Genomic DNA, 15204 nt, shown 5'->3' with positions numbered 1-15204 from the left:
CCATCCGAGGGGTCTTTGGTCTGATCCCAAAGTCAAGAAGAACCTGAGTTGCCAGAAGGGGCTGAGAGAAAGGAATCCAGGCAAAGAGGCGTCCTAGTCAAGGCCAAGCAACGAGTCCAAACATGGAACATATAAATCCAAGGATAGTCTTGGCCAGATTAAGAAGTGTGCAACTGATAGTCTGGGTCCCACAGTCCAAAGTAGCAGCCGCTAGCCATGTGCACTACATAAACTCAGTTATCCAGTCAACTAACCACATTTTAACATTAAGTTGCTAACTCTGGCTACCAACTTACCCCATTGGAAGAAACAAAGGAAAATGCTAATTGTTAAAAATCAGTTTGAATCAGGGAATTTTGGCGTCCAAAGTCTGGTGCTTTTAACTTGTAGTGACACAAGACCAACCATACACACTTGGCATCCCTGTTACTGAGCAGGGTTGTGTGAACCATGAGACCGTGTCACTGATGGAGCAGGGCTGTATAAATCTCTGTGCCATCAAACTTGGCAGCCTAAGGATAGGACAGTAGGCTCAACACATTGGACGCATGAGGGCCCTGTTTTTACTCACTCTATTTTTAAAGATTTATTTATTATATGTATAAGTAGACTGTAGTTACTTCAGACACACCAGAAGAGGGCATCAGATCCCATTACAGATGGTTGTGAGCCACCATGTGCTTGCTGGGAATTGAACTCAGGACCTCTGGAAGAGCAGTCAGTGCTCTAACCACTGAGCCATCTCTCCGGCCAGTTTTTACTCTCTCAAATGGTTCGATATGATACTATGAGAACTTAGACTCGCAGACACTGAAAATTAATGTAGACAAAACAGAATTCTCTTCCAGTACATAAGTATCCATGTACAAGATTAAAAAAAAAAAAAAAAAAAAAGATAAAAGAACAGCCGATGCCAAGTGTATGTGGTTGGTCTGGTGCCGCTACAAATTCAAATGCTAAATAACAACCCCGGGCCCCAAGATCTCCTCCCTCCCCTGCATGGAGAGATTCTCAAATCTCAGGGATGACAGCTTTTGTTGTGTGAACCTTTTCACTGGGTAGAAGAGAGGGAGGCAGGGCAAAAGTTCTAGGGCTGGGTCTCAGGCAGGGATGAGGAGGAGAGGAACAGAGAGAAGGAAAGAAGTAGCCATGGGGTAGGCAGATCATGAGCTCATGACTATGAGGGTCTGATGGAGTAGGAGCCACCCAGACAACATGACAAGGGATATGTCAGGGATGCAGAGGGCTGGCATCTGCCCAGATCCAGTGCTTTTAAGCTTATTGTAAATCCAAAGACTTCTTTGCCTTTATCTGGGGACAATATGGTCTGAAGCAGGGTAGAAACCCCTATTAGATATTTAGACACAGCAAAGAGGCTGTAGCAAAGCCAAAATATTAACCACAACACACGTGTGTGATTATCTTCAATGTTACTTTTTCTTTAATCCTGTTCTGCATCTTTACAATCTTTTGTCGAAACTAAGAGAAGACGGGTGGTGGTGGCGGCGGCGGCGGCACACGCCTTTGATCCCAGCACTCTGGAGGCAGAGGCAGGTGGATCTTGCTCTATGAGTTCAAGACCAGCCTGGTCCACTGAGGAGGTTCCAGGACAGCCAGGGCTACACAGAGAAACCCTGCCTCAATCAATCGATCAATCAATCAATCAATCAATCAATCCAAATAAATAAATAAATAAATAAAACTAACTATGTAAATAGTAAGTAAGTAGTCCACTTAGGAAACATCTCCCTCATTTACATGGTTACTTGGTGGGCTGTATGAACATGACTTAGGGTAAAGAACTAGAATCCAAATGCGGGGGTTTCTGATAATGGTTGTCAGGGCCTACCACTCCATGTGAACCTCTGAGTGTTACTGATCTGAAACAGGTCAGATCACTGTGCCTGACCACAGTTTCGTGCACATTCTAGTCAGTAAAGACTGTGTCTGTGACAGTGGGTATACAGACCACAAGTGCAGCCCAGCCCCAGTCGCTCAAAACAACTCAATGGTACCTGAGGGGGATTTTTCTTTCATAATGCTTTGTCTGGGCATTTTTTACTTTGTTTTCAATTTTTGTGTTTTTATGGGTTCTCTCTTTCTACATGTTCTCTCTTTTTTTAAGATTCATTTATTATATATAAGTACACTGTAGCTGTCTTCAGACACACCAGAAGAGGGCATCGGATCCCATTACAGATGGTTGTGAGCCACCAACCATGTGGTTGCTGGGACTTGAACTCAGGACCTCTGGAAGAGCAGTCGGTGCTCTAACCACTGACCCATCTCTCCAGCTCTGCCTTATCCTTTTCTAAAAAGAAGTCAGAGTGCTGGATGAATGGGGAGGATTCAGGAGGACATGAAGGAGAGAAACAGTGATCAGAACATACTATATGAAGAAACAAAATCTATTTTTAGTTAAAATGTGTGATAATGTATATTTTACCCTTGCACATCAGCTATTTTTGTTTCTTGATTTTTGGGGGCTTTTGATGTTTGTTTGTTTGTTTGTTTTTAAGACAGGACTTCTCTGGGTATGCCTGGCTGTACTCAATCTGTAGACCAGGCTGGCCTCGAACTCAGAGATCTGCCTGCCCCTGCCTCCAGAGTGCTCATGACTATTAAAATAACTATTAGCATTCTAGCTTTGTTCTTAAGAGGCAAAGACACCTGTCAAGAACAGTCCACAAGAGACAGAAATTCTTTATCTGTGGGGAAGACAGGAACAGCTAAGCCATGTGATGCCCTTCCCCGCTTGCCTCTGTACAGTTTGATCATCTGCCCAATTATTGATCATCCACCCAGTTACACAGAGCATTCTCTTCACATCAGCTGGGGAGTCACATGGGATAGGTGCTATATTAAACAAGTCCAGGGCTGGAGAGATGGCTCAGTGGTTAGAGCACTGGCTGCTCTTCCAGAGGTCCTGAGTTCAATTCCCAGCACCCACATGGTGGCTCACAACCATCTGTAATGGGATCTGGCGCCCTCTCCTGGCGTGCAGGCACACATGCAGGTGTGCATAGTAAGTAAGTAATGCTTGAGCCCATGGAGAGGACAGTTCCCAACAAAGTAAATCACTTTAAAAAAGCTCAGAGCAGTTCCCTTTCTAAGGTTTTTAGTTCAGAGAGAAGAACATTAATTATTCTTATAAAATAATAAATTAATTAATAGATAAAGGAATAAATTAGATTCATAAATGGATGGATAGATAGGTAGATAGATAGATAGATGGATGTATAGATAGATAGATAGATAGATAGATAGATAGATAGATAGATAGATAGATAGATGTATAGATAGATAGATAGATAGATAGATAGATGTATAGATAGATAAATGGATGGATGTGTGAATGTATAGATAAATGGATGTGTAGATAGATAAATGGATGGATGGGTGGATGGATAGACAGACAGACAGACAGACAGACAGACAGACAGATAGATAGATGGAGGGATGGATGTATAGGTAGATAAATGGATGGATGTGTGGATGGATAGATAGATGATAGATAGATAGATAGATAGATAGATAGATAGATTGATAGATTGATTGATAGATAGATACCCAAAGCCAGAACATAGTTCACACTTGCGTAGCGTGCAGGGCCAAGCTCAATCCCCACTACTTCGTGTGCTCGAGGAGCGTGTGACAGTACATCACAAACACGGTCCGGAGCCTATGCTATTCCCTGGCTTCCTAATGCTGATGCTCCCAGTGTAAGACAAACCCTGGCTGACATAAGAGACAACATCCCTCAGCTGATCCCCATGCTCACAACGGCGCAGATACCCGGGAAGCTGCAGACTTCTGAGTAACTGCAGCTCTCTGGGCAAAGACACCCCTAGCCAGCTACTGCACTTGTGCCACCTAGAGCGACAATTACAGAGATGCCTAGCTTTTTATTACATTTTCACAAGATCCAACCCGACCCCCACCTCCTTCTACTTCCCAATGACAAATGAACAAACAACGTCAACTCAGCCAGAGTCCCAGACATTTCTGGAGTGTACTGAAAACCAGTACTGGATTTTAAGACAAGTTGTCCTTAATCAACTTTTCCCAGTGAACAGCTTCACACAAGAGTTCACAACCACCAGGCAAGGAGATGGCTAGAGATGGTGGATCCTTAGAGATCACAGGTCGACAGATCAGGGGATGCCTCATTCAATTCACCTCAGCCGAAATCTAATCTGCAAAGCAAACACCGACCTCTCAGAGAGGAGAGGCAGAGCTTGCCTTTCAGCAAGTTCGCTAACTCAAGGACTCCAAAATGAGCCCCCGGGATAATAGCTTCCTCTCACGGCCTTCATTACCTGAACCACGCTCATGTCTGATAACATATCCCCCACCTAGTCCACAATGCCCTGGACACATCCACACACCCTTCTATGACTAACAGATCTCTCTACACCAAGGGCAATCCTCCCGTGGAAAATCTCGGACCTCCACGGGGCTGAATGATGGTTTCAGCCATTTGATTGCATCCCTGAGTTCTTGGGGGCGAGTCAAGTTTTCGGCACTATCGGACTACAAGATCCTTTGCTTCGTTTCAAAACTACAGAAGGTCATTGTTGATCTTACGCGATGTCACGCAAGAGGCAGATGGCAGATTTTCTTTTTCCTTCTTATTACAAGGTCATTAAAAGTGTAGCTGTAAAAGTACCAAGTTTAAAGAAATATAATAGCCCCTAAGGGCAGAGAAATTCTTAGCTCTGATCGAGGTCACTCTGGGTCACTGTCACGTGCAGCAGAATTAACGAGACTCTAAGACCACAGATTTCTCCAGGACCGAGAGGTGAGAGTCAAGGAGACAGGCTTTGGAGAGGACACTTTGCCCACTGGCTGCAGTGACCAATTAGTACCCTTTCTGCCTCACCTTCCTCACTAAGAAAACATGGATGACAATCATGAGATGACCGTCACTCAGAAGACCGCTGGAGTGTGACGTGTGAGAACCCAACATAGGAGTGTCGAGAGATGGGTCATGAGGGCGCCCTCACTAACAGACTAACCTCCAGAGCTGACCGTGAACTTACTATTGCAAGGAGAGGCTGTCACAAAAGCAAACTAGCCATCTATCACATGTATGCATCCTGGCCATCTATCACATGTATGTAACCTAGCCATCTATCACATGTATGCATCCTGGCCATCTATCACATGTATGTAGCCTAGCCATCTATCACATGTATGTAGCCTAGCCATCTATCACATGCATGTAGCTTGGCCATCTATCACATGTATGCATCCTGGCCATCTATCACATGTATGTAGCCTAGCCATCTATCACATGTATGTAGCCTAGCCATCTATCCATTACGTAAATGAAACATAGCTATCTACCACATGTATGCAGTCTAGTCATCTATCACATGTATGTAGCATAGCCATTTATTACATGTATGTATTCTAGCCATCTATCACATATATATCATAGACATCTATCCATCACATGTAGGTAGCCAAGCCATCTATCACATAAATGTAACATAGCCATCTACCACATACATGTATGCAGTCTAGGGATCTACCACATACATGTATGCAGTCTAGGGATCTACCACATACATGTATGCAGTCTAGGGATCTACCACATACATGTATGCAGTCTAGGGATCTACCACATACATGTATGCAGTCTAGGCATCTACCACATACATGTATGCAGTCTAGGCATCTACCACATACATGTATGCAGTCTAGGGATCTACCACATACATGTATGCAGTCTAGGCATCTACCACATACATGTATGCAGTCTAGGGATCTACCACATACATGTATGCAGTCTAGGCATCTACCACATGTATGCAGCACATTCCCCTCTGCCCTGTAAACACAGCTAGCCATCATCAGGTGTGGCCTGTGGCTGCTGGGACAGGAAGCCAGATGAGGGCACTCGGCATCTGCCCATGTCCTCGCCCCTCCCTGGGAACCAGCCGTCCCCCACACCCTACCTTCACAGGCTCACTGCCCGTTCTACGTCAGGAACCGGAGAGGCGGCCACCGAGATCACCAATAGATATCCCACGAAGATTTAACACCCAGCAGCCACCGGCCACCTGGTCGCACTGTGTGCTGATGTATGCCGGTGCTGTCCCGGTGCCATTTATCGATAGTGAGAAGGTGCTCTGTGTCCCTTTACTTGTAACACGCCCATCCATCACATGTATACGGCCCATTTCCTTCCGCCCTGTAACATGACTAGTCGTCATCACTTGTGGCCTGTGGCTTTTAATCCCAGCAGTGGAGAGGCAGAGGCAGGTGGGGAACTGAGTGTGGGGACAGCCTGGTCTACATATTCCAGGACAGTCAGGGCTACACATAAACCCTGCCTCAAAAAAGCAAATGCATTTAGAAAAAAATTATAAAGTTATTTTTAAGTGGATGGGAAAACTACATCTAAAGGAAGAAAGTACCAGCTGTCTGGAAATGCACATGAGATACCGTTTTAACTGAACACAGGAGAAAACTGTTCATACATTGGTTTAGACACACAAACACATACACACACACACACACACACACACATACATACACACACACACACACGAGAAAACTGTTAATACATTGGTTTAGACACACAAACACATACACACACATACATACATACATACATACATAAATACACACACACATCAGAAAACTGTTAATACATTGGTTTAGAAACACACACACATACATACATACACACATGAAAACACATACACACATACATATACACACACATGAGAAAACTGTTAATACATTGGTTTAGACACACAAACACATACATACACATACACACACATACATACATACACACATAAACACACACACACACACACACACACACACGAGAAAACTGTTGAGACATTGGGTTAGAAAAAATTGTGATGTTTAAAAGCTTCAACTATAAAGACAGACTTGATTAGAAGACACTGATTTGTTTATATACCTACACTCTTTAAACGACCTAATTAAGAAAACAAAAGGGCTCTGGGATTAAAAGCGTGTGGACGATAAAAAGGCTTATTACATGCATTCCTATTACCTAAAGAACCCTTTACAGTTTAATAAAAAGAAACATAAACCGCCCAGACTTGAACAGACACTTCACATCAGACACAAGGCAAGGCGAATCTCATGGAACAACACACAGCCTCAGAAAATTATCAGAGAAATGCAAATTAAAGCCAGAATAGACACCAGATAGTCACGGACATTCCTTTAGTTAAGCAGACTAATCCTACACGGATTGGGCAAGAGAAACGCCTGTTACAACACCAAATAAAACTAACTCCTAAATACTGTGTGCACACATGCATGGTTCAACCACAGACACCCACTTGAAATGAACACCTTATTAAAACACACACCAGTCTGTTTAGGAAGGAATTAAGCATAGCGACCCCAAACTGAAAACGGACGAACACCCACCAACTAGTGGATTTTTTAAATTTGTGATATGCACTCTCACCTTGGAATACTGACCCACAATTGAAAAAACTGTTTACCCATGCGAAAAAAAGAAATAAATCTGAAACTGCGATAAATTAAAGAAGACAATATGAAAGATTATATCTCGTTCAACTGTTAGAAAAGAAAACACTACAGTGAGAGATCCCTGACTGCCAGGAGCCGAGAGAAAGAGGACTTGAAGGTCAGAGAGGCTCGTTTTAGGGTAAAAACTTTCTAGGTTGCTATTCCAACATTGGCCGCCCAGTCGTGAATCCTTATCAAATTTTGAGTTTATGCCTTTAGAACTTGATCTAAAACAAGAGAATAAGCAAAAAGTGCCTGTGTGGGGTTTGTGGGCTTGAGAGGACTTTGACCTCTCCGCCTGTTGGAAAGGACACACATACAAAAGCCCACGGGATGACACATATACCCAATGTCGGGGTCATCAGCCTGCCGAAAGCTGACAGGAACTACACTGTTTTTACAGAAAGAATGGGCACGCGGCATTTCTAGCGTCTGCCAGTTGGAAAGATCAAGAAAGAAAAGAAAGAAAGAAAGAGAGAGAGAGAGAGAGAGAGAGAGAGAGAGAGAGAGAGAGAAAGAAAGAAAGAAAGAAAGAAAGAAAGAAAGAAAGAAAGAAAGAAAGAAAGAAAGAAAGTCAAGGAGATAAACCCTTTAAAGACTTAGAAGCTCCAATTAAGCTTCACCTGACCCCTCAGAAAAACTTAAAAATAATCGCCTAAGAGACAAGGCAGAGAAATCCTCCTCCGCGTGTTTCAAAATACCAAATTACCAACAAAGCATTTTAAAAAAGAGAGAGAGAAAGAGCTGGAGAGATGGCTCCGTGGTTAAGAGCACCGACTGCTCTTCCAGAGGTCCTGAGTTCAATTCCCATCAACCACATGGTGACTCACAACCATCTGTGATGGGATCTGACGCCCTCTTCTGGTGTGTCTGAAGACAGCGACAGTGCACTCAACAGATCTTTAATCCATTTAATCTCGTGAACGGAAAGTGACTAGTGGGGTGCTCTGGGCCTGGGGGGGCAAGGCTCACCTCCGAGGCGCTGTCCTTGAAGCTCTCGCTGTAGGTGCTGTCCGGGGTGCTGCGCTGGTCCTCCTTGAGATAGGCGCTGTGGCTGGGGATGGAGGGCAGGTCATACTGAGTCTGCTCAAAGATAACCACGCGCTGCTCCTCGCCGCCCTCCACGCGCGGATAGTGCCCAGGGGGAGCCATGAAGACCGGCGTGAAGTCCTCGGCTTTCACCACGGTGATGCCGGACACCGGGATGACGGCCGGGCTCTCGGCGATGGACACGCTGTACGGCTCGCGCTTGGAATTCTCCGTGTGCTCTTGGCTGAGGCAGAGGTTCACCGGGACGGTCTTCAGAACCTGCACTCGGTTCTCGCCTCCGCTCAAACTGATCTGGGCTTCGCTGGTGCCGAGGCAGTTTCTGCGTGTTCAGACCGGTAACGGGACAGAGTAAGAATAAAGATGCACTTTCAAAAACTGATTTAAAAAACAGTGCAGGGGCTGGAGAGAGCACAGGCGGCTCTTCCACAGGACAGGGGTTCAATTCCCAGCACCCGCAAGGCAGCTCACAACCGTATGCAAACTCCAGTTCATGGGAATCCAACACCCTCCGACCGCCATGCAGGTAAAAAAAAAAAAAAAAAATCAATGTACATAAAATAAAAATAACTAATTCTCAACAAACAACGCGAGCTGTCCTGTTATTCCACAAGCAGAACTGAGGGGAACGTCACAACGGGGTGCGATGGGTCTTTGTGCCATTAGACAGCTCAGTTTGTGTGAAGTCTCAACCCTCTCTGAAGGTGGTCCTGATCTCATCTAACTTACAGCTCTCGAGAGATAAAGGTGGGAGACTGAATATCAAGACGGGCCAGTAAGACACAAGGACAGGGAAATTCATCACCAAGCCAGACGCACAAGAGGAAGAGAGGAAGAGATTAAAAGGGACTTTAAAACCCTAACCACCAGTCCTGCCTAATAGCTCATGCCATTAATGCCAGCACTGGGAGGCAGAGGGAGGTGGATCCTCAAGTTCAAGGCCAGCCTGCGCAGTGTAGAAGTTCCAAGGTAGCCAGAGTCACACAGTGAAACACTGTCTTAAATAAATAAATAGAATGTGAACACCTAAACATGATATGTAGGTCTTGGTAGCCAGAGTCACACAGTGAAACACTGTCTTAAATAAATAAATAAATAGAATGTGAACACCTAAACATGATATGTAGGTCTTGGTAGCCAGAGTCACACAGTGAAACACTGTCTTAAATAAATAAATAGAATGTGAACACCTAAACATGATATGTAGGTCTTGGTAGCCAGAGTCACACAGTGAAACACTGTCTTAAATAAATAAATAGAATGTGAACACCTAAACATGATATGTAGGTCTTGGTAGCCAGAGTCACACAGTGAAACACTGTCTTAAATAAATAAATAAATAGAATGTGAACACCTAAACATGATATGTAGGTCTTGGTAGCCAGAGTCACACAGTGAAACACTGTCTTAAATAAATAAATAGAATGTGAACACCTAAACATGATATGTAGGTCTTATAGGGTATATATGTATGATGCAGGTGACTACAGACTGAATTTGGCAGTATTTAAGACTGTTAATTTATCTGTTGATGAGGTTTTACGTTTCCGTTTAAAATGCTCTTAGTGTTAGAGATTCAAATAAAAAGTAGAGGGAATAATTTGACACTGAGATTCTTGTTTGCAGTTTGTTGTGAGTTTTTGGGTTTTTTTTTTTTTTTTTTTTTTTTTTTTTGTCTGTTTGTTCCTTTTCATTTGTTTGGCTTTGCTTTGCTTTGTTTTTGAGAACAGGGTTTCTCTGTGTAACGGTCCCGACTGTTCTGGATTTTGCTCTGTAGACTAGACGGGCTTTGAACTCACAGAGGTCAGGTTGCCTCTGCCTCCCAAGTGCTCCAACTAAAGGGGTAAGCCACCACTGCCCTGCTACGGTGGAGATTTGAAGGTGGTTGAAGGGAACATGGTAGAGATCAAGGAAGAGAAGCAGAAACCTTCCCCTCTATACTACATGGGAAGGAGGCTCAGTCGGTGCCCTACTTCCTGCGCTCCATTCTCTGAACAGGAAGTCTCAACAGGAGAAAAACATCACCGTGGCAGCCCATGCTTGCAATTGGAGCAGATGGGAGGTTACCGGAAGACTACTTAAGAAGTTATGATTATAATAATATGTTCATCAACTGAGAAGGAACAGTTTATGGATATTTCAGAACTTAATTATGCTAGGGTTTGAAGACATACTTAAGGGGGCTTAAGTAAAATGAGCTCACGGACCACTTCTGTGGTACAGAGAAAGAAAATGGTTTAGAAACTTAAGTTTTGGCAGGATATAGTGAAATACTTCCATTTATATTAAAGAATATGAGGAGTGATCACAAGAGAAATTGTGAGGTTACTATGTCTGTCTCTCTCTCTCTCTCTCTCTCTCTGTGTGTGTGTGTGTGTGTGTGTGTGTGTGTGTAATGATCTCACACTCAGTTAAGGTTGTGAGAGAAGGAGCTTTTGTGACTGGTTCTCAATAGAGCAGAGAAGAGAATGTACATCCTTTTTATTGATCCTTGTCTTTGTTGGGAACTTGAGTTCCTTTACGTAGCATGTGGTCTTTGGGATCAATTGACGTATTTCATTTCGAGAGAGAAATATTTGAATAAAATTAGTTTTCTCCCCGTTTCATTCCGAAGAGGAAGAAATCCAACTCTTGTGCTTGGCAGCAAGCAAGAGTTGGTGATTTTTGCTTTGATTTTCTATCTAGAACTTCAAAGTGAAGCATCAGAAAAGAATGTCTACGTAAAGATGCCTGACCATCCGAGGCTTGCAGATCTGCAGCAGTGACTCGGTCAGCTCCCCCAAGGAATGAAATCTACAGGCTACAAATACCATGGCTTTGAGCAAGAAGCTGTTCTTACGGTCAAATAACAGAGTGGCTCACATGGAAGACATAGTGAGGAGGCAAACATTATGTTTTATGTGGCTCCAACAAGACAAGTGATGCCAAAAATGAGACCACCCGTTTGCATCAACAGAAAAGCCCGCTGTTCTGAATACTTCATGGAATGTTAACAGATGCTCCCTCAGGGAAAAAAAAAAAGAGTCCATTATAAAAATCAGTGTTAAAAAACAAACAGGAAAAAAAAATGTTGCCATAACAGGACCACCTTAGTGGATCCAAACAAGATAAACGCGGTAAAAGCCCTTGGGCATTCCTCTATCTTTTCACTTGTAACTCAGGCCTTCCCTAAGCCATTTCATCCAGGACCATCAGGATCTGTGGATACCATCCTGCAGGCTGTGTATGGGTGTCTTCCGCACAGACAGCTAAACACAACTGTCACCCACCAGCCACCCGGGGCTCTCTACACACAGTATTACTGACTTTGCCAAAATATTCCACCTTCTCTTTAACTCTATTTAAGGTCAGATTTATTCATTCTCTACCAATTACAAAAACATCTAAGCAAAACATACAAATCAAAATATCTCTCAGGGCTCTTATTATCAAAAAAAAAAAAAAAAAAAGCAAACTTCAGAGCTGTCTATATAAATATGGTTGAATTGTTAGTATAAAAAAAAAATTCAGCTCTCTTTGCCCCATGTACTTTGAGAATGAAGACCATTCTCAGCAATCAGACGGTCGACATTCCAGAAAAATGTCAACATCTCTCTGAAGGGGCTCAGTCATTGTGAAGGGCCCCAGGGGAACTCTGCGGAGGGACTTCAATCACATCAATGTAGAGCTGAGTCTTCTTGGGAAGAAAAACAAAAGGCTCCGTGTTGAGAAATGGTGGGGTAACAGAAAGGAGCTGGCCACTGTCAGAACCATCTACGGTCATGTTCAGAACATGGTCAAGGGTGTCACACTGGGCTTCTGTTACAAGATGAGGTTTGTGTGTGCTCACTTCCCTATCAACGTCGTTATTCAGGAGAAGGGGTCCTTGGTTCAAATCCGAAATTTCTTGGGTGAAAAAAATACATCCGCAGGGTTCGGATGAGGACAGGTGTTGCTTGTTCTGTCTCTCAAGCCCAGAAGGATGGATTCATCCTTGAAGGAAATGATATTAAACTTGTTTCAAATACAGTGGCTCTGGTTTATCAAGCCACAGCAGCTAAAAACAAGGCGATCAGAAAGTTTGTGGGTGGCGTCTGTGTCTGAGAAAAAAACCATACAGCAAGCTGACGAGTGAGACCTCATCCTCCTGACTCCAGACACAAGTTCCTGACCACAAGTACAATCTGGAGACAATAAAAGACTTATATACCGAAAAGAAAAAAAAAATCACAGATTCAAGAATCACACTGTATGGTGAATGGCATCTCTAGAATAGCATTAACTTTAGGACCTGATACGGCCATGTCAAAACTACAACTGCCCCAAATGGTAATTAGAACAGAGTTCAAATCTCCAGCAGGAAGCCCTCCCTGTCCAAGAGCAGAGACTCGATGGGTGGGCAATGTGGGGTGATTTGTGGGGTGACAGCCGAGCAAAGCATTCCAGTCCCTTCTGGCCCTCCCTTTTTTCTTTCCATGATCCTATCCAGAAGAGAAGGGACACTCCAGTCACGCCTGACCACAGAGTAAGCATGAAAGCTCCCTGAGACAGGACAGAGGACCAACCTGAGTCACAACTGAAAGGTGACAAGCTTCATCAGAAAAGCTGTGGTCCCTTCTCTCCCCCTTCACTCTCGGTTCCTCCGCATCTTCTTCCCACCCATCTTGTCACGCAGGATATGTGACCTCCTATCATCTTGAGGGTGCTAGCAGCTCCCCAGTTCGACCAGCTGCCTCCCTGGACTCTGAGCAACCATTCCCTAAGGGGCCCGACTGCGGGAAAGAGTGTGGGTCTGAGAAGAAAAATGCACTCAGCAGCAGGCTCTTAATGGTGATCACCGCTAGCTCCTGAGTTTTAACTGAGAGAAAGTTTTTCATCTGAGAGAAAAGAACTTGCTAAAGACCCACTGGACAGGCAAAAATATGCCATTTGCTCTTCCTAACAAGAGAACAAGCTTTGATCAGGCTACCAAGGCAGCGTGAGGCTTTTTGACCCTACCTCTTTTAAAAACAAAACAAACCAACCAACCTCCAGCTCAAGCTATATTTTAAATTTAATTTTATGTGTATGAATGCTTTTGCCTGACTACATGTACGTGGACCACTTCCATGTCCCGTCCCCTTGGAGATTGAAATAGGGTGACAGATCCCTTGGAACGGGAGTTAGGAAGGTTGTGAGCTACCACATGGGCGCTGGGAATTATACCCAGGTTGTGAGCAAAAGTTACAAAAACAGTAGGGCACTCTTCGGCCCATGTTGGGGGCAGATAGCTTCTTGAGACAAGGTGTCTCTGTGTGGAGTGGAGAGATGGCTCAGTGGTTAGAGCACGGACTGCTCTTCCAGAGGTCCTGAGTTCAAATCCCAGCAACTACATGGTGGCCTCAAAACCATCTGTAATGAGATCTAATGCCCTTCTGGTGTGTCTGAAGACAGCTACAGTGGACTTATATATAATAAATCTTAAACAAAAAAAGTCTCTCTATGTGGCCCTGGCTGCTTGGAATTCAATAAATAGATCAGGTTGTCCTGAAACCTGCAGAGATCCACCTGCCTCAGCTTCCCAAGTGCAGGCATCAAAGGTATACGTCATTGTGCCTGGCTTCCTTTTTTCAAAAACCGTAGAAATTGGAGTTTTTTTTCTAGGAGGCGAACAGACCCCTCACATTGTACCTTTTATCCTGGTCTTCTTGGCTGTCACTTGCTTTGCTCACAGACAGAAGTCTCTTGTCTCGAGGAACCTGAAAACCAGCAGTAAACCATTAGACAGACTTACGGACAGAGACACCAACACGGGCGAAGAAACTAACGGAAGCTTTCTTTTTGAAGTAGAAGGTTATTGTCCGAAAAATGGCCAAGAGGAACCAGAGACAAAGCGACAACCAGTATAGGTTCTGCGGACTTAGAAGACTCTGCCCTGTGGACCCAACCTTAGGAACGGGTGAGGGAAAGAGCCAAGAGTATGAGGTGAAGACGGGCTTGAAAGAGAGTAACCCACTGAGGACACGGAGTAAGCTTCCATTCTGGAAGGAAAGCGGAGGAGGGGTTGGAAAAGACACTGGCCAGGGTCAGATCTAATAGAGCATCCCCTAATCACTCCCTGGGAGTTTGCCTCTGGTATTTCTGAGGCAACTCATTCCTAACCATGATGCCAGTAAAGCCACCCGACACATTGTACTGAAAGTCCTCATGGGAGAGGGGAGGTATCTAATATTCCAAGTGTACAGAGAAGTGGTTTGGATTTGCTTCTGGTGTGTAGATTTTTTTTTTTTTTGCATTTGCATTTCTTTTGGACTTGTTTGTTTGCTTCTGGCTAGCCTTGAAGAGTTTCTTCTGACCCAATACTCTCAGTGTTTTGAGATAAACACACATTGGTACCAAATTTCTCAAGGAATTCCTATGGTTTCCATTCAGCCAGAGACTTAACAAAGGCTGAGATGCTTTAACTGGGGAAGGGGCAAAGCTGAGTCCCAGGTTGGGAACCTAGAGTGTGACCATATAGGACCTGCTCTGCAGCCTGTAAGAACCTGCTCCTTTATGTCAGTCACAAACTCTCTGACCCCAGGAGGTTCCCGGGGCACAAAAGGAACCAGTTCACACTTACTATGATGATTCGACAGCAAGTGTCGGAATGATTTAACTTTCAAACCT

General features: G+C 44.1%; 1 protein-coding gene and 1 pseudogene across 2 annotated transcripts in view; one reads left to right on the top strand and one right to left on the bottom strand.

Moving 5' to 3' along the window:
* GRHL2 (grainyhead like transcription factor 2) overlaps positions 1-15204 on the bottom strand; it is a gene marked incomplete at both ends in the record, with an annotated part of 84153 nt that overhangs the window by 65857 nt on the left and 3092 nt on the right. Inside the window, 2 exons of the mRNA XM_080909483.1 lie at positions 8503-8899; positions 14227-14294. Coding sequence (XP_080765609.1) covers positions 8503-8899; positions 14227-14294 — 465 coding nt within the window. The remainder of the gene's footprint in view (positions 1-8502; positions 8900-14226; positions 14295-15204) is intronic.
* Positions 12114-12691, top strand: LOC308414149 (large ribosomal subunit protein uL6-like; annotated as a pseudogene). Its single transcript has one exon. The product of its transcript is annotated as a large ribosomal subunit protein uL6-like (transcript).

The sequence above is a fragment of the Micromys minutus genome, assembly GCF_963924665.1.
Source record: "Micromys minutus genome assembly, chromosome: 33".
NCBI lineage: Eukaryota > Metazoa > Chordata > Mammalia > Rodentia > Muridae > Micromys > Micromys minutus.
This window is presented reverse-complemented; position numbering and strand designations above follow the sequence as displayed.